This window comes from Bufo bufo, chromosome 6 (genome assembly GCF_905171765.1).
Source record: "Bufo bufo chromosome 6, aBufBuf1.1, whole genome shotgun sequence".
Taxonomy (NCBI): domain Eukaryota; kingdom Metazoa; phylum Chordata; class Amphibia; order Anura; family Bufonidae; genus Bufo; species Bufo bufo.
In genome coordinates, this window is record NC_053394.1 from 94,691,895 (window position 1) to 94,718,017 (window position 26,123).

Sequence of the window (26,123 nt, forward strand, 5' to 3'; positions counted from 1 at the left end):
AGAAAATGCAAGCTCCAGATGTTAGGGCTCATTCACACAACCGTATATGTCTTTTTCAGTAGTGTTTCCGGTTCTGTTCCGTTTTTCCGTAAGGCATATACAGTATACAGTAATTACATAGAAAAAATTGGGCTGGGCATAACATTTTCAATAGATGGTTCCGCAAAAACGGAATGGATACGGAAGACATTTGGAGTACATTCCGTATGTGTTCCGTTTTGTTTGTGGACCCATTGACTTGAATAGAGCCACGAAACGTGATTTGCGGGCAATAATAGGACATGTTCTATTTTTCAACGGAACGGAATAACGGAAATACGTAAACGGAATGCATACGGACTACATTCCATTTTTTTTGCAGACCCATTGAAATGAATGGTTCCGTATACGGCCCGTATGCGGAATGCAAAAAACGTTTGTGTGAACGAGCCCTTAGCTGAATCTATATGAGAAATATCAAATTTAGGACACACAAACATTTCTGGCTAGTGGTGTGTTTTTATAATTGGTCACGGTTTTTCTCTCTCTGGCATTTTTTTCAAAGCACAGCATGTTGACACTTTTGTCATTTTTCATCCCTTTTTGTATAGTGGAAAAAAAAAAAAAAAAAACACCACCCGTATGTTGTTTTTCAAAAACACCTCTAAAAAAACAGTATGGAAAAAAAAAACGGTGCTGTTTCTATGTCTTTTTAGTAGTGGAAAATATCAGAATATAATATTAGAATGCCCTAATACGCATCTAATGGAATGTGCCACATTTTTTACATAGAGTGTAGATTTCGAGGGGTGCCATATTGCAGCTGAAAGGTGCCTAAAATCATCAACTTCTGCTGTTTATCCAGAGAATATTAGGGGGTAGATCTATCAAAACTGGCGTAAAGGAAAACTGGTTCCAAAGGAGCTCTGAAAAATGATAGGTGGAATCTGATTGGTTGCTATGGGCGACTAAGCCAGTTTTCCTTTATACCAGTTTGATAAATCTCCCCCCAGTAGCTTTGGGTCAGAACATCATTGGGGAGATTTATCAAAACCGGTGTAAAGGAAAACTGGCTTAGTTGCCCATAGTGACCAATCAGATTCCACCTTTCATTTTTCAAAGGAGCTCTGAGAAATGAAATGTGGGATCTGATTGGTTGCTATGCGAAACTAAGCCAGTTCTACTTTACACCAGTTTTGATAAATCTCCTCCTATGTGAGTTGATATTCTGCCATCTAGGACTCCAAAGCAATTCCTTTTTCGTCTGCGCAGTATTCTGAGTATTTACTGCCTCTCCCATAAAAACTCATCTAAATGAGACTTTACCAATGTAGCGTGAATTATTGCAAGCTCGGATAAACAGGTGCGATGGACCCATAACCAGGATCTGAAGCCGCAGGTTTCCCCATAGCGATCAATGATCCTTAGCCAAGCATTATGGACACTCTGGTTATGTTCATATTATGCAGTCAGGAAACATAAAACTACCTTCAGTCACAATGAACCTGAGTCTTTCCAGACTGCAGTAAACCATAGCAGTCCTCCAAATCACTGCAAAAGAGGATCCCAGACCTACATAGAAATGTGCTTCTTATTGGGGCGTATAGTGATCCGCCAGCACCAACATATTCCGCAGCGCTTTACAGACATTATCAGCACTTCCTGTCGACAGTGGAGCTTACAATCTAAATTCCCCATCAGTTTGTCTGTGGAGTGTGGAAAGGAAACCCACACAAGCAGGGATGCACCTAGCCTTTCTGCTGCCTGAGGCGAAAACTGAAACGGCACCTCAACCCCCGATGCCATTTTTTAACCTAACCCCTTCCCTCCAGCCCTACTGTTAAAGACGTACATACAGAGCTACAAAACGTACAGGGTAAAAGGCTACTCTCACACCTGCGTTCGGGTGTCCGCTCGTGAGCTCAGTTTAAAGGGGCTCACAAGCGGCCCCGAACGCATCCGTCCAGCCCTAATGCATTCTGAGTGGACGCGGATCCGCTGAGAATGCATCAGTCTGGCGGCGTTCAGCCTCCGCTCCGCTCAGTGAGCGGACACCTGAATGCTGCTTGCAGCGTTCGGGTGTCCGCCTGGCCGTGCGGAGGCAAGCGGATCCGTCCAGACTTACAATGTAAGTCAATGGGGGCGGATCCGTTTGAAGATGACGCCATATGGCTCAATCTTCAAACGGATCCGTCCCCCATTGACTTTCAATGTAAAGTCTGGACGGATCCGTTCAGGCTACTTTCAGACTTAGAATTTTTTTCAAACTATAATGCAGACGGATCCGTTCTGAACGGATACAAACGTCTGCATTATAGGAGCGGATCCGTCTGAGCAGACATCAGACGGACACGCACCTAAACGCCGGTGTGAAAGTAGCCTTATACAGCGCCACATACTGTGCCCACTGTGCTTCCCAATACTATACTGCAGAAACTAAAAAATACAATGTAACAGCACTCTGCAAACCAAATTGGGTTGAGCACCTGCCTGCGGAAGTGGGCTCCAGGGTTTCCCGGAGGGGGAACCACTAGTCAGTAGCAGTTGTTGTGGCAGGTAAGTGCTGTTGTTCCAGTGTGTGTTTGCGCTGGGTGCTTACCTGCCAATCTGGTTTATGCTACTGTCTGTCCCTTTCTTTGTTGCTAGGCCTGCTGGAGACTCCGGTTCATCCATGTTGTGGATGAACAGGTTGTCTCCTAGCCCTGACATTACCATGGATCTCTAGGGTTAGTGGGGCCCGAGGTTCCAGGTATGAGCCCTCCCACCATTAGGGTTCGCTCATATAGTTAGGAGGTCAGGGCTAGGATTTAGGGATGTGTTAGAAGGTGACCTGCTCCCTTTATTCCTGTTTCCAGGCCTAGTGGCTTATCCTGCCAACCTACATTGTACGGTGTGGAGTTTCCCACTGTGACAGGCAAGTAGTTACTACAACAGATGAGGGTAGGTTCATTAACTGCACATTCTAGAGGGTGCTGACATGCAGTAGACGAGCCAAGGTCTGTATTGTATGTCGGGCAGCACCAGGAAACGGTAAACCGGAACCTAGTAAAACAATCCAGGGCCTAGCTGGTGGAGGTTAGACACAACAGGTAGCGTATTGTGGCACAATTCAAAGAGTAATCAGTAAATCAGGCCCATATATCATAAGAAAAATGGGAAACTAAAGCAGGCACAATCGTACCCGTTTTGCGGTTTGAAAATTGCGGATCTGAAAAATGTGGATGTAGGCCATGTGCCATCTACACTTCTTTTTTGCAGACCCATTGACTTTTATGGTGGTCTGCATTTTGCAGACATATTGTTGCAGAACAAACATAGGGATGAGGAAACCACATGGATGATATGTGTGCTTTCCGCATCTGTACGTCCGTTCCACAAAAAGACAGAACATGTCCTATACTTGGGCGCAAAATGCAGACCACAGACCTATTGAAGTCAGTGAAGCTGCAAAAAATGCACATTCAACACGGACAATATCTGTATTTTGCAGATCTGCAATTTGCGGACCGCAGTCGTGTGCATGAGGCCCTATTACTGGCACACAGGCTATCAGATAGTGCATCTTAGGCTTTGACTGATGGCTGCATGCACTGTCGATGTGCCGGCCAACATCCCTGCACACCTACCCACCTAGCCGGTAAAGCAACGTTAATGTCTGAATTGTGGATCCATTTTATAATGGAAGCCACAACGCAATTCTGGATCTGTCAGTTCATTGTGGTGTCGAGACCTACATAACTAACCTACGTTACCTCTTATGGCCGTCCACAGGTCCGCACTTGAATGGGTCCGCAATCTGGAAGGTGCCTCCACAAAACCAAAAAAATAGAACATGTTCTATTTTTTTTTTTTTGCGGTGCAGACAGATCACGGACTCATTCAAATTGAATGGGTCTGGATCCGTCGCGGCAGCTGCATAGGTAGTGCCATTGCATTGGGGACAGCAAATTGCGGTCCCCAATGCACAGAACGGCCGAGCAACGGCCGTGTGCATTAGGCCTCATACTCCCTCCTTAGTTGGTAATTAGAACACCCATTCATGTCTGTTTAGATATAAGCAGAAAAGGATGATCTTTAACCACAATCTGTTAACCCTTTTGCATGACTATCGGGTGTATTAAATAATAGCTCTTCTGTCTTATAAACCACACCCTGCATTGTTACTGTACATTCTTTATATACAAGCTGTATACATGTATGGTACCCAAATGAGCTGGTTTCCAGACACAAAGCATTTCCAGTGCAGGGTTTTTGTATAACAGCATAGCTCCCCCTGGTGGTGATTCTGTACATGAACAGGCTATTAGGTGGAAGACAATAGATTTTGGCATTCATTTGTAAAGCTTCCTTAAGAAACAAATGCAGGCGAGAGAGGCGAATGCATGTCTGGAGGTTGTTTTTTTAGGTGAAATGTGTTCGCCTTAGCAGATCTGCGAAATTCAGCCATTCTGCAGGGAAGTGAATGTGACAAGCTGAGAAGCCGCTTTTTTTTTTTTTGCTTTAATAGAACCCTCTTTAGACTGATCAGATTTGTGATTTGTGTCTGCCGTGTCCAGTTGGTTTAAGGAGATGTATTAAAGGCCTGTCTCGCGCATATAAACACATCATGGTCAATTTTATAAGAGATGATAGGACTAAGATGCCATAAGCTATGCAAGGGAACATCGCCCTGAATCATGACAACGCTAATAATGTGACATCGCTCCAGCCCTTTCCTGTAGTAGTACGTTATGCCTATAGGGTGCCATGGTGTAAAGCCTATCTACTGCCGTCTCATTTACAGTGTGGGCATACCCGGTGTGCACCTAGCCTTTCTGGTGCCTGAGGCGAAAACTGAAAAGGCGCAGCCCCCCCCCCTTCCCTCCCAATACCAATTTCTTAACCTAACCCCTTCCCTTCAGCCCATGGCCCTTCGGCTGCCTCCCTCTTGCCCCTACCTGGTGCTGCCTGAGGCGATTGCCTCACCTGGCCTCATTGGTGGTGCACCCCTGGGGCATAATATAAAGATAGCCAATGCAGATCTTCTGGGGCCCCTAAAAGAGACGAATAATGCAACATAAGCAACACGTGCGGTTAGGCTTCGGCCACACGGTCAGGTTTCTGGATGCAGTTTTGGAAAAATCAGGAGTGGATCATAAAAGGAGAGAAAGTATAACGGGCAGATCCAACCTCTCTTTTCTTAATCCACTCCTGCTTTTGGCCTCCAAAACTGCCTGCAGAAACCTGACTGTGTCCTTAGCATTCACACGACCACAGATCCACAAAACACGGATATCGGGCGTGTGCACCCTGCCTCTTGGTGTGGTCCTATTGACTTCAATGGGTCCATCATCCACATGTTGCGACAAAGTATAGGACATTTCCTTTCTTTTGCAGTGTGGCCACATGTATGCGGAAGCACATGGAAGCCCTCTCGTGTGTGCCCGCATCCGTGCAGCTGCTCCACAAAAGAAAGGACATGTCCTATACTTCGCCGCAACATGCGGACCATGGATGCATTGAACTTGATGGGTCCACACCATGATGTAGCATGCACATGGCCAGTATCCGTGTTTTGTGGATCTGCGGTTTGTGGACTACAAAGCACAGTCGTAGGAAGGCAGCCTCAAGGCTCATGCACACACACACGTATTTTTTGTCTGCATCTGTTTGGCATTTTTTGCAGGTCGCATGTGAACCCATTTACTTCAATGCGGCCCACAAACGATGTGGACAGCATCCGTATGTCCGTTCCGTGGCACCTACAAAAATATAGAACATGTCCTATTCTTGTCCGCATTACAGACAACGATAGGACTGTTCTATTATGGCCCGGACATTAAGTTACACAAAATGCAGAACACACACGGCTGTTTTGCGGATCCGCAATTTGCGGACCACAAAACATCCAATGGTCGTATGCATGAGCCCTTAGTGTAGCACACTGACCCATTCATTTCTATGAGGCCATGCATGTATTTGTATTTTTTTCGAATCTCTGTGGCTGCAAATTTTAGAGCATACAGTATGCTATTCGGGTCTGCATTGCGGATAAAAATAGTCATTATTCTGCCCCTGATGTACATGAGAGAAGTCTCTGATCAGTGTGAGCGGCAATCTCTTGTGCAAGCAATGGAAGATAGTGAACTCGCTCTACTCCTTCCCCAAGCAACACCTGTTACATGCAGAATTCCAGTGAGGAAGATGCAATAGATATTCCTCTAGGTCAGGGATGCAGGGCTGCAGGTTGAGCATCCCTTCTCTAGGTAATTTATTGAATGTACCCAGGGGTGCACCTAGCCTTTCTGCTACCTGAGGTGAAAAAATAAAATGGCGCATCTTGGCGCCCTACTATTAAAGACATATTTGGATGGACATAACATACAGCTCTATGAAACACGCAGGGTGATACAGCGATACATACATCTTACATCCGTCGACATCTCCTCTGATGTAGACATTTTTTTCCCTCATCTTCTCCATTCGGACTAGACTTTCTTGACTACTTTCAGCCGGGTCTCGTTTCTGCAGAGTTTGCCGCACAAACATCATATGTTCCTCACTTTTCTATATTCCTTCCCTTACCGGTGCCCCAACATTGTGATCCTGCTGCTACCCCCAATACTGTGCCCGCAGTTTTTCTAGTTTTGTGGTCTTGACCATGGAAACAAACGGTGTATAATTTGATGGGAAAATGAATCTAACCAGCTAAGGAAGTAATATGGGTAATAACAATACATTAGTAAGTGCCTTGTATTAACTTTCTCTACATGATAAACGCCACTTGCTGAAGTGAGACAACCCTTTAATGCTTGTTCAATGACTTTCACTTTAGCTAAGATAGCTGCTGCTTCCTTTTCCACTTGGAGAATTTCTAATCGGGCTTCTATTTAGTCTTCTTTTGCCCTTACCGCTGCTTCTTCCTGTGCCATTGTTGCCCTTGCTTCTTCTTGTGCCATCGGTGGCATTTTTGCCCTTATCTCTGTTTCCTTCTTAGCCCATTTTAATACTTGTCATGTAATGCTGACCTTCTGGAAATAGGCAATCTGGAGGATGGAGATGTAAGCTTGGTTGAAGTTAATCAATGTTATCTAACCTCTTGCAAGTGTGCGATGTGGAGTTCTGCCTTATGCTTGGCATGTTGTGGTAAGGCATTCTTTCTTTGGAGTAGACTCTTTCTCTCAGCTAGCTCTGCTGAGGCATCATCAATGTCAAAGTTACTCAAGAATGTGATGTACTTTGCGGACAGTCGCTGATAGCAATCATAGACAGCAGATAAATGATTCAAAGCTGAGGCTAACTCTGCTGTATCGTTGTTAAAGAGTATAAGAGCTGCTATATAGCGTTCATCTAGATTGAGGAAACCAAAGATGAGTTCCACAACAAAGTTCCCTCTAATCTTTTGTCAGTTTGATCACACATTTAGACTAAGTATGCGTGGACTCTGATTCCTGTACATTTGAGTTATCAGAAACATGATGCATTCACTTTAGTCCAGTGACAGAGGAACTCACAGAGCTTTTTGTGGACATGTTATGCTTTTGCTCAGAAAAGTACTGTCTGTTTAAGATAGAACTGCAGCTTGCTCAGAGACTGTACATGCAGATGCTGTAGACTTGTTTCCTTTGACTATTCTGCCACCAATGTATGTAGTAAAAGTCTCTGATGAGTGTGAGTGGCAATCTCTTGTACAAGCAATGGAAGAAAGTGAACTCGCTATAAACATTCCCCTAGCGGCACCAGTTGCATGTATAATTCCATTGAGGGAGATGCAGCAGATATGTCTTTGGGTAATTTATTGACTGTACCTTGAAAAATGAGGGTAGAGGTCAAAGGAAAATCCTCTCTCCAGCTCTGTGATGCATGTCTGACAAACAGGAAAATACTGAAGGACACAGAATTTGAGCTCACAGAATAGGAGGCATTTCAAGATGAATGACATAATGAATTACGTTCATAGGTAACTTACATAAAACTAAATATAACAATGACCACTAGATGGCAGCAAAGTACACTAAGTATAGTGGATATAATGGATACCAATATAACACAAAATACAATAATGAATTCTAAATGAGAGTCATTAGCTGGGACAGCACAGTAATGTTTTTTTGATGGGAGTGAGAAAAATGTGTAGTGCATATGGAAGGTATCCATGGATTACCGACCAAAATACAGATATGATCATGTGCATGAGGCCCAAGGTTAAGCTCCCATCTGCATCATGGGCTCCTTTTTGGCCTCCATCACATATTCCATCAAAAATATGAGACAAAATCCCTGAATGCAGGACTATTGTGTCCAGTGTAATGAGTGCAGTATGGTATACTCTGGTGCATTTGTGCATTAGGTTTAGTGTTTCTTTGTCTTGTCTGATTTCTTCCATTCATTTAATTAGAGGACCCTCTTGTTTTTGCCATCTGTCATATCTTCACCAGTTACAATTTGATGCCATGTCTAAATGACATGAAAGTGAATTAAAACTTTAAGCACTGCAGCACAGCTTCTAACATCCTTCTGAGTGGGAACGGTGCCACTGGTTCAGAAGTAGAATTCCAGAACTTCGGGGAAGGCAGCACATTTGGAAAGAGTGGAAAGGTTGTTGCTTTGCATAACAATGCAGGATTCTGTGAAAGCCTAGATAACAATGTACGGTTACTGAACAGTCTGCAGTCAGAGTCTCTTGCTCTGTATATTTGTATGGCATATCTCCCAGCAATTCTGTTTTCATAGCACTATGCCAGAACCTTGGCATTTGGGTTGGGAGATATAACACTAAAATACTCAGAGCAAGAGACTCTCTCAATGCAGACCTTTCAGACCTCACCCAGCATTTACTGCCTAATAACTCAGAAATCTCTGAATTTAAAGGTTTCATGCTTGAGAACCACTTTAAAGGGGATGTCCCATGTAAAAAAGAGTCTACATTTTTTCAAACCAGCACTGGGATCAGAATATCTTTGTAATTGCTTGTAATAAAAAATGTAGTATAGCCACTGAGTTATTTACTGATATCTATCTGTATGGCGCCACCTGTTGTTTGCTCTTTTTCTAATTTTCTCTGTCCTGCTCACTGAGATGGAAGCACATGCTCAGCTCCATCTTTCAACTGCCACCAGCTGCAGCAGAAAAGCAGAAAAGACATTACCCCTGACAAAATGCCCCCCCACCCCCCTAATTTGACAGCTTTCAATAAATTTAGCAGAGCAATAAATGGGGAGATCTCTGGTTCCATGTAAGGTACCGGACTGGTTCTCAGTTTTGTTAGAGACTGCCATGTACTACAGTATATGATATTGTTTTCTTTTTTTCTTTTCATTTTTTATGTGATAATCCCTCTAAGCAGAAGCATTCTTTAAAGCACACCTATGCATAAATGCATAGTAATATGTGGCATCTTCCTCTCCCTTCCGCAGCCTGTGGGTCCCTTTCCATGCCTGCGGACTGTCTGTAAATGTTCAGAACGCCCCCAAGTCACCCAAAAATCTGTCTAGAGTGATATTGTAACTGGAAGACAGGGAAGATGGGTGAGGAGGGGTATGAAGCTGCATTTATTCTCCCTTTCGTTCATTCTTTGGGATTATCTCCTCTTCTACTGGAGGTGAAAACTTGGTCAGGACTCTACCCTCTAAAGGAACAACTTTTAGCAAATGAGGCAGTGGAAAAATGTCCCAAGGGTCTAGGCGAAAACCCTTCTGTCCTGTGTGGGGGGCCTGGTTTGATCCTTGCTATGGGGCCCTTACTTCTCTATGTACCCCACTGTGCAGAGACATCTGATTAGAAATTTGCAAAGTGCTTTTCAGTTCCTACTGGGGCTAATACGACGCTTCACTGATGATTCTCATTAAAAGTATCTTATCATGGGTTCTAATACTGTGCGGTCTTTGAATGATCACTTTGGACGGGATTCTCCACAATTATCACAGACTGTGAAATCCAGATAACAGTTCTGTAAATTAGATTGTTTGAGGACCCTTTGAGCCCTTCATAAGAAGAGCAGCAGGCTTGTTTGAAGCTCTCGTACAGTTCTCTTTGCCGAGCCATTTTGTCTCAGCCAAGTCTACATTTAATGACATTCAAATGCTACAATTATGACCGTGCTCCAATGTGCCGTATTGTGATGTGAAGCAGATCCTGACATCCATGGGTGCCCTGTTCCCCTCTCAGACATTAGGCTTCAAACGCTAGGAAACATTGGGGTCTCAGTCTAAGATACGGCGCTGTATTGGAGCAGATTTAATTGAGGTGATGCTTTTCTTTAGACGGCAAAATGATAGCAGATGAAATACTTGATTTTTCGTGAACAATTTGCATATCATCCCCTAAAGCTCTTAAGCTTTGCTACCCATCAGCAAATAGAGTAATGACCCAGAACTGCCTCATTAACGGCGCAGAATGAAGCCGACGTTTCTGAATAATAAGGCGGCTGCATTAATTGCTTGCAAACAAAGTGAAAGGCAGCAAGAAAGTTCAGGAAACTATTAGGTCTTAAAGGGACCTAAATATCATAAAATGTAGAATTTTAACCAAAGAGAACGTCAAGTGCCCATTGTCCCAAGTACGTGAACAGATCAGGGGTAGGAGAGTGCTGGGAATACTGATTTCTCAGTGGATGAGGCATCACTATATGGATGTTTGTATATTCACTGCCCAAGGCCTCATGCGCACGAACGTGTGCCGTCCGGGCCCGTATCGCAGCCCGCAAAAAGCAGGTCCGCAATATATGGACCCCGGCCATTTTTTGCACTGCATCACGGATTTGGACCTATTCACTTGAATGGGTCCGCAATCCGGAAGGTGAGGTACGGAACGGAGGCATGGAACCCAACAGAGTTCAACTTGAATGGGTTTGCATCTGTCTGCAGCAGCTGAACGGACGTTGCCCTTGCATTGGGGACCAAAAATTGTGGTCCCCAATGCATGGAACGGCCTAATAATAATCCTCCTACAGACAGACTAACGTAAGTCTCCCCAGCTGGTCTCATTTCATTCCAACTCATGTTCTAATGAATCGCCACATAAAAATATATTCATTAAATTCCAGGGCCATATTCTCCCTGCAAAGACTGAGGAGTGGAAGTACTGGTGGCACTGGCACCATGCAGATTCTTGTCAGTGGAGAGAAGCAGTCATGGATACATGCCAGCCAAGGAAGTATCTTTTAGGCTACATGCACAAGACTGTATTTTTTTACGCATTTTTTCTGATTGGATGCGGACTCATTTCATTTCAACGGGGCAGCAAAAATGCAGACAGCACCCCGTGTGCTGTCCGCATCCCTGTCTCGCAAAAGAGACTAACTATTACAAGTAACAGAGTTTCACTGCAGAAGCTAGTCCTTGGCCCTCAACAGTTTTCATTTGTGTCTGAGAAGGGCTGTAGGCTTTCAGTCTGTTTTTGATGCCTGTAAGTTGCATGTCCTCTGCCCATTTCTACTTACTGAAATGCAAATTGCCTAGTATAAAATTGGTGGAAAAGGTTTATTGGTAAAGGGCTGTCTTTCAGGGTTATTTCCAGGGAAGGGTAATGTTAAAAGATCCACAGGATATTCCTTAAAGGTTTCATGGATGCAAGTCCATCAAAGCAAGGCTCACAAAGACATGGTTGGATGAGCTTGGTATGAAGGAACTCGAGTGGCTGCACAAAGCCTGGACCTCAACCCCAATGTACAACATTATGATGAATTGGATTGCAAGCCAGATCTTCTCGCCTAACATCAGTGCCTGGCCTCACCAATGGCTGAATGTGCACAAATTCCACAGGCATGATGAAAGCCTTCTTAGAGGAACGGAAGCTATTATAGTAACAAAAAAGTCCCAACTACATATTAAAAAGGATCTGTCACCTCTCCTGACATGTCTGTTTTAGTAGCTACTTCCATTCCCATTCTGGAGCATCTTTTCTTAGGGCACTATGTTGTACTTTCCCCTATTATTCCCTCTAGAAGTTAATGAGTGAATTCCCAGCTGACTGAAATAAAGCCCCATCTGGGTCTTACCAGTCGGGGGTGGAATGGCATGACATAGTGTCAAAAGTGTAGATGCTCCAGAATTGTTATGTTGAGAATGCCATTAGTTACTAAAACAGGCATGTCAGGAGAGGTGAAAGGTCCCCTTGAACACCCATAGTTTTGGAATGGGGTGTCCAAAAAGCTTCTATAGGTGTGCTGGCCAGATGTCCACATGGATTTAGCCATATAGTGTACATCCTGATATCTGCCATTATTCTTAATTTACTTCTGTACGCTTCAGTAAATGCTCTTCCAAGTGAACCACTTCCCCTGCAGTAGTTTGAGAATGGAACCTATAGCTCCTGCAGGAGACCGGGGTGCAGCAGAATATGATGGCCCTGACGCGGGTTATGACAACATTAAACAGGACCTTTCATGGGTCCAGACATTATGAAATAACTAGCAGGTTATGTAGGGCATAGTGCAGGGATGTAATATCGCTTACTGGTTTGTCTGGGCGCCGCTCCGTTCGCCCTGCAGTTTTCCCAGCTGGTATGCTAATGAATATCATCGGTACAGGGAGGAGGAGACTGCCCTGTTTCTCAATGAGCGTCTCCTCCTCCCTGGCTGTAGCGCTGTCCAATCACAGCAGGGAGCGTCACAGCCAGGGAGAAGGTGAGTTTTTTTTTTCTCCCTAGCTGTGACGCTCATCGCTGTGATTGGACCGCGCTACAGCCAGGGAGGAGGAGACGCCCATTGAGAAACAGGGCAGTCTTCTCCTCCCTGTACCGATGATATTCATTAGCATACCAGCTGGGAAAACTGCAGGGCGAACGGAGCGGCGCCCAGACAAACCAGTAAGCGATATTACATCCCTGCACTATGCCCTACATAACCTGCTAGTTATTTCATAATGTCTGGACCCATGAAAGGTCCTCTTTAAAGTGGTTGTCCGGGTTCAGAGCTGAACCTGGACATACCCACAATTTCACCCAGGCAGCCCCCCCTGTTATGAGCGCTCTCCTTTGGCCGGCACTGGATTGTGCAGGGCAAAGGCATTTTATGGAGTTCCTTTGACGTACTGGGCTCTCCCTAAAGGCTTCCGCCTAGCAGTGAGCCCGGTGACGTTACTGGCACTAATAGAAGGACATCAGTGCTGCCGTAGCCTGGAAAACGGCTAGAGCAGTGCTAAAACCCACCCATCAGAAACAGCGCAGGCCAAGGGAGAGCATCGGAGCATGAAATGCTCCAGTGCTCATATTAGGGGGGCTGCCTGGGTGAAAACGTGGGTGTCCGGGTTTAGCTCTACTGTTAGCTCTTTCCTCCAGCCCTACTGTTAAAGGCATACTTGGAAAAAATTACATATAGGGCTACTAAACATACAGGTTAATATAGCGCCACATATCTCTTGCATCCAGTGATGTCTCCTCTGATGTAGACGTTACCTTTTAGAGCCCCCAATGTCTCCATAGTGCTCCCCCCCCACCCCATTGTGGCCCAACACCATGCTGCCAAATAAAAATAATAAACTCAAATACTTACCTCCATTCTGCTGTGGTACAGAACAAAGACCTCTTCTGGTCTGTGCCCTGAGCTGTATGCAGCCCGGCTCCGGCAGCAGGATGATAATAGGCTACAGGCACTAGGACTAAATCCTATTAGAGTGAGGGCTCATTCAGACGGCCGTATGCTGTCCGCAAAATTGCAGATCCGTTTTTTTGTGGACAGTTCAGCATGCCCGCAAAAAAATGGATTGTATTCCGTTTTTTTGCTGACCCATAGACTTCAAATGGGCCATGTCCTGATTTTCACTGACAAGTATAGGACATGTTTCATTTGTTTTGCTGAGCCGTGCAATGGAAGAAAAGGCCCCATAGAAGTGAATGGGACAGCATCTAATCTGCAAAAAAACGGATCCGCATTTTTGCGGACAGCATACGGCCATCTGAATGAGCCCTGAACGGTAGGGCAGGGAGACATTTCTTCCATTCAACTGTATCACTGTCCTGAGAAAACAATGAAAGCATTCATTGCACAAGGCCTTTCCGCTGCCCCCCACTTGTCCCTACCTGGCAATCGCCTCACCTCGCCTCATTGGTGGTGCACCTCTGCCTTTAAGTACTTGCCCTGTTCTTCATATAATATTGACCTGAAACAAATTGAATGAGGAAATGTAAAAATGTACAAATCTGCATTATGTACTTTAGGCCTCTTTCACACTACCGTATGGCTATTTCAGTGTTTTGCGGTCCATTTTTCACGGATCCGTTGTTCCGGGTTTTTTTTCCGTTTCGTTTTTCTGTATGGCATATACAGTATACAGTAATTACATAGAAAAAATTGGGCTGGGCATAACATTTTCAATAGATGGTTCCGCAAAAACGGAACGGATACAGAAGACATACGGATGCATTTCCGTATGTGTTCCGCTTTTTTTTACGGACCTATTGACTTGAATGGAGCCGCGGAACGTGATTTGCGGGCAATAATAGGACATGTTCTATCTTTCAATGAAACGGAAATACAGAAACGGAATGCATACGGAATACATTCCGTTTTTTGCGGAACCATTGAAATGAATGGTACCGTATACGGAACGCAAAAAACGGCCCGCAAAACGGAAAAAAAAAACGGTCGTGTGAAAGAGGCCTTAGGCTTCATGCTAGCTTGAGGCACGATTCTGATTTATATAGAAATTATTTTGTCAGGTCTGAGGAACGTACAGTGGTGTTTTATAGAAAAAGTATGCCTCAGATTAGCCCTACTTAATTCTATTTGAACACATCCTAAATAAAAAAAATATATCCTTCCTGTTTTTTTATTCATATGATAATGGAACATCAGCAAATTCAGATTTTAATGCTAAACACGTGTTTAGTGCAGACCCCGTATCTTGGAGCATCTTACACAGAGAATCAAAACTTTTGTCAAATCTTTAAGATCGGTAGACTGGGATGCTACAGTGTGTATCTGACTATATAGCTCAGGCAGGCCTACATAATACAGCAAATAAGTGAGATCCTGGCATAAAAAGGGTTATTGTCACAGCTGCTATATCTGCCTGACTTGTAAGATGTTGATGAGCTGCTTTAATAGAAGATGTAGTGGATTCTAGCAAAAATAAAAATATAAATGCATGCAGTACCAAAAATAACTTCCATTGAAACTACATTATAGTTTACAGCAATGTATGCATTTTGGAGGGATATATACTATACATTATATTCCATATATTTAAACTTTTGTAAAGGTTTTGTTAGTTCTTGATATCTGTGTGGAGCTGTGTAACTAAGCAGATTTATTCTAATGCTCTAGTAAGCCTAAATCATGATACAATCTAAATCTACAGTAATAAATAATGCAGATTCTGATAACTGAGCACATGATCTACTAGAACTGAAGTATAATTGGATTTTAGAAGATAAGAAGCAATGTAACAAGTTAGAAAATTATAATAGAAGTTATATTGTTTTTTTTTATATACGGTAAAATTTTATTTCCCAAGGTTCTCTACCTTCACAAGCGACTTTAATATATTTGTATATGGGCAGTCTATTGTAATCGGACAAAACTGGTCATGTTAATGCTGTATTAAAGACATTTTCTGTTTATACAGTTTGGTGCCAGGGGGTGAGATTTACTTTCATCGATATGCATGGGATATACACTCCTGATCAAAAGTTTAAGACCACTTGAAAAATGGCAAAAAATCATATTTAGCATGGCTGGATCTTAGCAAGGTTCCAAGTAGAGCTTCAACATGCAACAGGAAGAAATGGGAGTGAGACAAAACATTTTTTGAGCATTCAATTTAATGAAAACAACGAATAAACTGAAACAGGCTGTTTTTCAGCTGATCAAAAGTTTAGGACCACACCTCAAAAAAAAAACTAAACCCCCCCAAAAACAGAAATCCAACTTCCAAACATGAACTCAGTAATGAGTAGCTCCGCTGTTATTGTTTATCACTTCAAAAATTTGTTTCGGCATGCTTGATGCAAGCGTTTCCATGAGGTGAGTGGGAACATTTCTCCAAGTGGTGAAGACGGCCGCACGAAGGCCATCTACTGTCTGGAACTGTTGTCCATTTTTGTAAACTTCCCTTACCATCCATCCACAAAGGTTCTCAATTGGATTTAGATCAGGGGAACACGCAGGATGGGCAAAAGAGTGATGTTATTCTCCTGGAAGAAGTCCCTTGTCCTGCGGGCATTGTGTACTGTAGCATTGTCCTGTTGAAAAACCCAGTCGTTACCACACAGACGAGGGCCCTCAGTCATGAGGAATGCTCTCTGCAACATCTGGACATAGCCAGCGGCCGTTTGACGCCCCTGAAGCTCCATTGTTCCCCTGAAGCACCCCAGACCATTATGGCGCCCCCTCCACTGTGGCGCGTAGAAAACATCTCAGGTGGGATCTGCTTGTAATGCCAGTAACGTTGGAAACCATCAGGACCATCAAGGTAAAAAAAATTCTCATCAGAGAATAAAACTTTCTTCCACCTTTGAATGTCCCATGTTTGGTGCTCTCTTGCAAAGTCCAAACGAGTAGTTCTGTGGCGTTCAAGGAGACGAGGTCTTTCAAGACGTTTTTTGTTTATGAAGCCCTTCAGTCTCAGATGCCGTCTGATGGTTATGGGGCTGCAGTCAGCCCCAGTAAGGGCCTTAATTTGGGTCTTGACGGACAGCCAATTGGATCCTCCGGCTCAGTGCTGATGAAAATTTTTGGGGTCATCTACTTTACTTTTTTGTTCCATAACCCTCAGGATCATTTAAGAAATTTCAAATGACTGTCTTAGGCTACTTTCACACCTGCGTTTAGGTCGGATCCGTCTGGTATGTGCCCAGACGGATCCGCACCTATAATGCAAACGCTTAGATCCGTTCAGAACGGATCCGTTTGCATTACCATGAACAAAAAAAAAAAGAAAAAAAAATTTGAGCCATACTGTGTCAAATTCAAACGGATCCGTCCCCATTGACTTACATTGTAAGTCTGGACGGATCCGTTTGCCTCCGCACGGCCAGGCAGACACCCGAATGCTGCAAGCTGCGTTCAGGTGTCCGCCTGCTGAGCGGAGCAGAGGACAAACGGAGCCAGACTGATGCGTTCGGGGACGCTTGTGAGCCCCTTCAAACGGAACTCACAAGCGGAGCCCCGAACGCTAGTGTGAAAGTAGCCTTACTGCGTTCCACCTCAGCAGAGATTGCGCGCTGTGAGAGACTCTGCTGAGGCTACTTTCACACTAGCGTTCGGAGCGGATCCGCTCCGATAATGCAGACGTTTGCATCCGTTCAGAACGGATCCGTCTGCATTATAACTTAGAAAAATTTCTAAGTCAGAAAGTAGCCTGACCGGATCCGTTCAGACTTTACATTGAAAGTCAATTGGGAACGGATCCGCTTGAAGATTGAGCCATATGGTGTCATCTTCAAGCGGATCCGTCCCCATTGACTTCCATTATAACTCTGGACGGATCCGCTCGCCTCCGCACGGCCAGGCGGACACCCGAACGCTGCAAGCAGCGTTCAGGTGTCCGCCTGCTGAGCGGAGCGGAGGCTGAACGCTGGCAGACTGATGCATTCTCAGCGGATCCGCCTCCACTGAGAATGCATTAGGGCCAGACGGATGCGTTCGGGGCCGCTGGTGAGCCCCTTCAAACGGAGCGCACGAGCGGACACCCGAACGCTAGTGTGAAAGTAGCCTTATGCAGTTCAACAACCCGATCACGTTCAAAAAGGGAGAGTTTTTTTGCCTTTGCCATCACAACGTGTGACTACCTGACAGAAAATGACAATGAATCCACATCTTTGCACAGACTTGGCGGCCGTCTTCACCACTTGGAGAAATGTTCCCACTCACCTCATGGAAACGCTTGCTTCAAGCATGCCGAAACAAATTTTTGAAGTGATAAACAATAACAGCGGAGCTACTCATTACTGAGTTCATGTTTGGAAGTTGGATTTCTGTTTTTGGGGGGGTTTAGGTTTTTTTTTGAGGTGTGGTCCTAAACTTTTGATCAGCTGAAAAACAGCCTGTTTCAGTTTATTCTTTGTTTTCATTAAATTGAATGCTCAAAAAATGTTTTGTCTCTCCCATTTCTTCTTGTTGCATGTTGAAGCTCTACTTAGAACCTTGTTAAGATCCAGCCATGCTAAATAGGATTTTTTGCCATTTTTCAAGTGGTCTTAAACTTTTGATCAGAACTGTATATACTATCCATATCAATCTATGGATTCAATGTAATGCTATGTATGTATGTAGACAGACACCTGTGCAGAAAAAGGGATGTTATCTTTACAATCAAGATTAAAGGGGTTTTCAAAGTTTTTTTTGTTACTGATGACCTATCCGCTGGATAGGTCATCATTATCTGATCGGTGGGGGTCCAACACCCAGAATCCCCACCGATCAGCTGTTTCAGAAGGCAGCTGCCTTGTTCATCGGTCACATGGCCTAGGAGCAGCTCAACCCCATTCAAGTGAATGGGGCTGAACTGCAATACCAAGCACAGCCGCTATAAGTGCATGGCACTGTGCTTGGTAAGCTGCGAGAAGGCAGTGGCACTCACAGATGATCGGCGGGGGTCCCAGGTGTTGGAACTCCACCGATCAGATACTGATGATCTATCCAGAGGATAGGTAATCAGTAAAAAAAAAAAAATCTCTGGAAACTCTTTTAACCTAAGTGCCAATAATTTTCCTTAACTGTCCTCATTCTCTTTTCTTAGGATGTCCCCACTAAATTGGTAGCTAAAGCAGTGCCTCTGCCAATGACAGTTCGTGGACACTGGTTCTTGAGCCCAAGGACTAAGTACACTGTGGCTGTACAGACTGCATCAAAACAGGTGGATGGAGACTACGTTGTGTCTGAGTGGAGTGAGATCATTGAGTTCTGCACAGCAGGTAAGAACAGTCGCTCTGTATTGCTTCATGGCAAGTAGAATATATCTGAACTAAACTAAAAAATACATTGATAATATATTCATTCATGTGGATGTGTTATGGCAGTGGGTGTGAAACCACTCTGTTAACAAAAAAAATGATTTTGGCTAATCTTAAGGGCGATATCTTGGCAGTCCCCTGGTTTTCACCCTTTAATGCCTGTACAGGGATCTTGACTTTGCTGTAAAGGACTCACCAGGCCACTACCTCCTGAAATAATCTCAGTGTGATTATAAGCTGTCCCACAAGGTTCAGAGACACCTAGGGGCAGGAAAAACTGTAGTCAGGGACAGGCCGAGGTCAGGGCAGGCAGAGTACAAGCAATCGTATAACCGGTCTGGGGTGAGTGCAGACAGGGGTCTGTACATAAAGCAGGCACAGGTCAGGAAGCAGAGGGTCAGTGTCCAGAACAGGGGCAGAAGTCGGTACACAGGCAGGCAAACAAATAAAGCACAATGGAGGAACTAGAAAGGTAGACAACCAATTGCTCAGGCACCCTCCCATTAGGGAAGGTGCCTTAAGCACCCCCAGGTGACCCTTCATAGGCTGGTGAAGATTAAGGTGTGTGCGTGCTGGCCCTTTAAGAGCTGGAGGGATAACCCACGCACCCTGAGAGAGGCTTGGCTGGCGCCGGCTGTATTGCGCACAAGAGGTGGTTATGCGCAGCCTGGACCTGGGGCACCAGAGCAGGTGAGCAAGACAGCAGTGACCTTGAGCTGCCACTGCAACAGGGGGTTTGTGTGTTTGCTATCTAAACAACTGTCCTTAATCAGATTAGAATACTGATCCTCATTCCTCAGCATAGGTCATCAATATCAGATCAGTGGGGTCTGACTCCTGGCATCCCTGCCAATGATGTCACTGACCTAGGAAGAGGCTTCTTCAAACAGCTAATTGGTGGGGGTACCAGGGGTCAGAGCACCACCAATCAGATAACCTATGACATCAATATTCTACTCCTGGAAAACCTGTTTAAATTTAAACAGTATGTAGTAAGTGTATGAGTGCTCCCTAGTGGTGACTGCAGGTAACAATTTTATTATCTTATTATCTGCCTGTCTATGGGATTTAGACCTCCTATATAAAAATCAGAACAGCTTAGAACACTTGGTTAATATTTGTGTTTGAATTTTCATTCCAGATTACTCAAAGGTACACCTAACACAACTGATGGAGAAAGCTGAAGCAATTGCAGGACGTATGCTGAAATTTTCAGTTTTTTATCGTAACCAACATAAAGAATATTTCGACTATATACAGTAAGAAAATTATTTTTTGGACAAAAACATGTAACATAATGTAAGGTACTGAAAATGTTAAAGTTTAGGATCAGTTCTAAAATGTATATAATAACAGTTTATTTAGAGAAATGTAGCTAAAGTGGTTCTCCAGGAATGAAAAAAATTAAAATACTTAATTATTTTATAATAAATATATTCACAAATACCTTTCATTACTTAGAATGGCTTGTTTTGTCTAAGGAGCAATCATTAGGGGAAACAAAATGGCCGCCATCCTATCAGTACACACAAAACCTGTCCTAATCAAACAGGACAAGTTACTTCACCACAATGAGCCATAGTGCTGCCTCATCCTCTTCTCTGCTCTACTTGTCAGGGATTATGATCCTGAATACAGGTGAATCTCTGGGGGAATGGAGATGATGAAGATACATGAGAGGATTGTGAGGTGTGGCTAATGAGCAGCAGCACTTGTATGCAGCCGCCATTACCACAGCAACACATTACCACAGCCTGTCCTGTCCGTCCTCTCTGTATTTCATGTCTTCTCATAAACTAAATTCCCCAGAGATTCAGCTAAAGATCTTATCATCCGTATTCAGGCTCGTAATCTCTGACAAGTAGAGCAGAGAGGAGGATGAGGTAGCTCTTTACCTCAGTGTTGTAAAGTGACTTGTCCTCATGTCACATGTGTGATCAGGACAGGCAGCTTCCCCTGATGATTGCTCCCCAGACAAAATGAGCCTTTATAAATAATGAAATGTATTTGAGAATATATTTATAATAAAGTAATATTTAAGTATTTTCATTTTCTTAATTCCTAGAGAAACCCTTTAAACTAAATCTTTATTATCGTTGAAAGGGAACTAGATGTCACGGTTGTGTCATGGTCTGGTGGTAGTAGTAGACCGTGACACTTGTGCCGTGCATGCTTGTTGCCGGTGGCAACATGTTGTTTTAGCATGTGTGGTCACTTCCCTTTTTAGTCTGGTGTTTCTTCCCATTTTGGTGTGTACGGGGTTAAGGTGTGTGCAAGGTGGAGCTGGGTGTGGCACCTGTCCGTGTGGGCCTCCTTGTGGAACATCAAGGTCTTTAGCGATGTCTCCCCATGTTCTCCTCCTTGTTCCCTACCTTACCTGTTGTTATGTTTGGTGTGAGTTTGTTTTGGGGATTTGTTGTTATGTCTACTTTGGTGTTCTATGTCTGGTATGTTTGGTATAATGCCCGGCATGGTTGCTAGATATCCTGTTTGTCTGTGCCTCCGGAAGGGGTTCTCAGGGTTCCCCGGAGGGTGAACCACTAGTCAGTGTGCAGCTCTGCTGGGGCAGCCATGCATCCTATCCGCATGGGGGTCCAGGCAGTTTCTGGTTTGTTGGATTCTGTGCTTGTGTTTTGTGCTGTGGCCCGTGAGGTAGTGATGGGAAGTTCGAATCTTTTAAATGAATCGGTTCATTTGAATCAGTTCATTCAAAAGAACTGATTCATGAATCGAATCTTCGATTCACTTGCTGAGTCGGCTGACAAGCAAGTGAACCAAAGCTCAGGAGTTAAAAAAAACAAACAAGCATCCAGGGGATGGGTAAAACTCAGGACTGGAGGGGAGGGGTAATTAATATAATTAAAATGGTTGCAGACCAGGTGGGTTGGGAGGGCCCCGCCTTCACTCTAGGATCATGATACACAAGACCTGCTAGAGTCTCTGCTACCTCACACTGAGCTGCTTCAAACGGATCAGCTCAGTCAGAGGAATCGACTCCTCCAGTTCAGTGAAAGGAATCGATTCAAAAGAATGATTCGTTTCAAGAACTGGACATCTCTACTGTGAGGTGAACGGGTTCCAGTAAATCTGCATGGGGTCCAGTCGTCGTGGTTGCAGTGGCAGGTAAGTGCGTGTTGAACGGGGTTCTTACCTGCCGATCCAATAGCTGTGCACTGTCTGTCCCTTCCCTGGCAGCTAGGCCAGTGAGACTCCTGTTCATCCGTGTCTGGGATGAACAGGTCGTCTCATCACCTTTCCGTATTTGAGGGACTATCAGGGCCACTCAGGGTCCTAGGTTTCCTGGGTATGAGCCGTCCTACCATCCAGGTCTGCTCATACGGCGAGGAGTTAGGGCGAGAATTAGGGATGCAATAGGTTTTGGAGCATTTCCACCTAAAAATCAGCTCCAAGAAAACCCTCAAAACAGCCTCCCAATTATTTCAATGGGAAGCAGCACTTGATTTTTTTTCCATTTAAAAAAATTAAGTAGCATGCCTTATTTTGGGGCGTTATCCATGCTTAAGGGAAGCATTAAAAAGAAGCGCCTTACATGCTTAAAAAAACTGTTTTGTATTGAAGGATACACCCATTGGTTAAAAAGTGTAAAAAAAACCCCGCATGAAATGCTTTAAAAAAAAAAAATACACAAAAAATGTGCGGGAAAAAAAACAAACTGAAAAAAACTTGCGGATTCCACGCTGAATTTTGTAGGTAGATTTTCTAAATCCATTGTGTGAACATACCCCCAGGGTACCAACAAAAAAAGTGACAGATTCTAATATTTATTTTTATAACAATTCTCTGAAACTGCAGTAATAAAGTCTAATGGATGTAGTCACTAGCACAATTTAATGAGGGCAATTATGTCATTTCAGAATATGCAACCCTTTCTACATATGCCGTGATAGGAAAAGAAAGGTGCCCCTTGCTCAGGATCTCCCTCTATTAGCCAATAGCTAATGCTGTCTATATTGCGCAGACCTGGCCCAACAAATATTACATGGTTGGCCGATCATTTTATTGGCCGGCATGTAATACCACATTTTCCCCACAGGGGCTGCTGCAGAGAAAATGTGTGGTTAACTTTCTGATATGGAAAGTGTCTGGCTAAATTTTAAGAGGGATCACCTTGATGAGACAACAACTTTAAAGGGAACCTGTCAACTCCAAAAACCATCCCAAGCCGCGAGCAGTACCTGAGAGTAGCCAGCAGTGTGTTTCTGACGATCATTTTCTTCCTGAAGGCAGATACAGCAAAAGCTCTGAAAACGTTATTTTATCCCCCGCCCACGCGATTTCCTAGTCATGCTTGAAGTCAAGGGGGCAGCGGCTTCCTTGCTTCAAGTCAAGGTAACCGCGCCCCCTTCCCTGCCCCTTTGTTGGGGTGGAGATTCTGTTTCTGTGACATGAAAAAAAGTACATTAACGTTTTCAAAATGCTGGATTTTCTTCACTTGAAATACATTTTCCACATCTCCTCTCCTCCTCCGAATGCCACCACTATTCTGGCTCTTCGTGCAGCAAAGCACTGTGTCCTGGCGCCAGCACTGCACTGTGTCCTTTGCGCACTAAGTCTTGAAGCTGTACACTTTCAGGACATAGAGCAGCGCAGGCACCGAGTGAAGAGCACCAGGGAGTGGTTAGTAATACCATCTCCTTACTCACCGCTCCTTGGGCCTCTTGTTATGTATTAATAAGTGCTTCCACAATAGAATTGATCAATTGTTAATAGCGTTCCCCTGCCCTGAGGTATTGTGGGCCGTGTGCTTGAGAACCCTGATCTAGAAATATAGTCAGGTTCCCATTTCCGGCTGGGTATATTCTCCTAGAACTGTATACTGTATTAATAATGTAAAATGTAGGGGCCAGAAACCTCTGTTACTCCAGCTCCCTGCATGCTCCATTCATTTCTGAGAACAATAAGTGTACATCGTGGGAGTAGTAGTTTCACCACAGCTACAGTGCCCTGGTATAATGTAGTATAATAACTATGTACTACTGGTGCCATACTCCAGTAGACCTACTGATCAACAGAATTCAAGTTGTCCCGATCCGGCTCTTTGCAAAAATGAATCCGATTCTGCTGGACAGCCAGGCTAGTAACAGCTTTACAATGGACTTAATACTTTTTCTACACTTATTGGCGGTATATTTAGAGCACCCTATCTACTGTGTATACTTAATGAACATGTTTCCCATAGATTTATTACCCTGGAAGTTAAACAGTTTTACATGCCTTTTTTCATATTGCCCCATTTCAGGACAGATCATGGGAATGTCATGCAGCCCTCTCCAAAAGACAACAGTGGCAGCCACGGTTCTCCGATAAGCGCCAAACTGGAAGGAATCTTTTTCAGCTGCAACACCGAGTTCAACACCGGCAAGCCTCCACAAGATTCACCGTATGGAAGGCACAGGGTCGAGATACCTGCTGAAAAACTCTTCAACCCAAACACCAACTTATACTTTGGGGATTTGTACTGTATGTACACGGCTTATCACTATGTCATTGTGGTCATTGCTCCGGTGGGATCTCCAGGAGATGAGTTTTGCAAGCAGCGCCTTCCTCAACTGAATCTGAGCGACAACAAATTTTTGACCTGCACCGAGGAGGAGGGAAGTCTTGTATTTCACCATGCCCAAGATGTAATCTTGGAAGTCATTTACACTGACCCTGTCGATCTTTCTTGTGGCACAGTGGCAGAAATCATTGGTCACCAGCTAATGAGCTTGTCTACTGCCAACGCAAAAAAAGATCCTAGCTGCAAGACCTGCAACATCAGTGTTGGACGTTAAAAAGCCCTCTCGTCCTATCGTACAGCAGTTAACCCTCCCTCTTCATTCTTACCAGACATTTTGTCCGGAAGCATGCAAAAATGCAGCTGTCACCAAAAGCATACACTGAAGTTAGAACTCCTTAACCCCTTCGCTGCATGACGAAGGCTGCAAAGCATTTCTTGGTACTGCACTGTAGTTCCTCCTGCAGCAAAGGATTTAAATAGCTTTTTTTAAACCTTTTTTTTTATTATTTGTGAAGTTGCTCTTAACCTCTACAAACCATTCTGTTCTCTGCCAACTGTTAAAATCTAGATGTTGCAAATGTTAATATTTTTTTTTTATTGTTTATTTGCTGTTTTATATATATATATATATTCTGTTTGTTTGCCAAACATAACTATATGTAGTCTGCTTTAGCAAGGTAAAATTACCAATTATGGCTTTATTGGGGGTGTCTAAACAGTAATTATTTTACGTTACTAAAACTATTGGGAAATTAAAAAAATAATATAAAAAACAGCATGAAAAATTGTAATTTCAGCATGATTGAGCTCTCCAAGCCTAGAAACATCAGCACTTCCAATGTCGCTCGACGATTGTTAAATGTTAAGATACTAGCTAACAGGAAACAAATACTGTATTCCACCATCATAAATATGATAGAAAAATATTTTATTTGTACTGTTGTATAAAATATTTACAAATCATATAGAATATATAGAGCACATTTTATTAGCAAGTGTATACATGTCATAAACCATTTTTCCCTTATCAAAGATGTAGACTGTAAACTTCATCAAGTCGTGTATACGTTCCTGTTATTCTTGCTTCAAATATTTTAATTAAAAACAGAACTGAAGTCATTCCGATTCATAAAGTATGTTTAAAAACAAAATCATATCGAATGCAACCATCACAAAAGGTCATGATTTTTTTTTTTTTTCACTTGCAAATGGCAATATTTTTTCTTTTTTTTCACTCCCAATAAACAGTTTTCAAATGTCTGTTTTAAAATCATGCACTTTGGATACAAGAGAAGTAGAAAGGTTTCGACTTGGTAGGAACAATTAAAAAAAAAAAAGAAATACAACAAGTGTTAAGCACGATAGCAAAAAACACTACGGATCTCAAAGTGTGTGGGTGCCGGTGTGACACGTGTGTAGAAAAGGGAACATTAGCAGCATACTCTGATTGCACAGATCATTCTGTATTCAGAAATAAGACTTTATATAGTTAAATAGAATCAAACATGAGTAGATTAAGGCAGCTTTGCATATTTCAACATTCTTCAAAAAGGGTATTTTTTAGAACTTTTTCATTTTTTTTTTACTTTAAAATAAAATAAAGGTCATAAAATTCACCATTTAAAAAAAAAAAAAAATTCTAGGAGGCAATGATTTGTCACGTAGTGGTAGATAAACCACACTACAGGAAGTGTTATACGGTAAATAGCAAATAAGGAGTCCTTTCCTGCATAACGGAAACCGGATGGAT

At 43.5% G+C, this 26,123-nt stretch overlaps 1 protein-coding gene across 2 annotated transcripts in view; it reads left to right on the forward strand.

Moving 5' to 3' along the window:
• PHYHIPL (phytanoyl-CoA 2-hydroxylase interacting protein like) overlaps positions 1-25,492 on the forward strand; it is a 146,113-nt gene extending 120,621 nt beyond the window's left edge. For both annotated transcript variants that reach the window (XM_040438219.1, XM_040438220.1), the window contains exons 3-5: positions 18,639-18,813; positions 19,994-20,111; positions 24,113-25,492. In XM_040438219.1, coding sequence (XP_040294153.1) covers positions 18,639-18,813; positions 19,994-20,111; positions 24,113-24,647 — 828 coding nt within the window. In that variant the 3' untranslated portion in view covers positions 24,648-25,492. The remainder of the gene's footprint in view (positions 1-18,638; positions 18,814-19,993; positions 20,112-24,112) is intronic.
• The last annotated feature ends 631 nt before the right edge of the window (positions 25,493-26,123 follow it).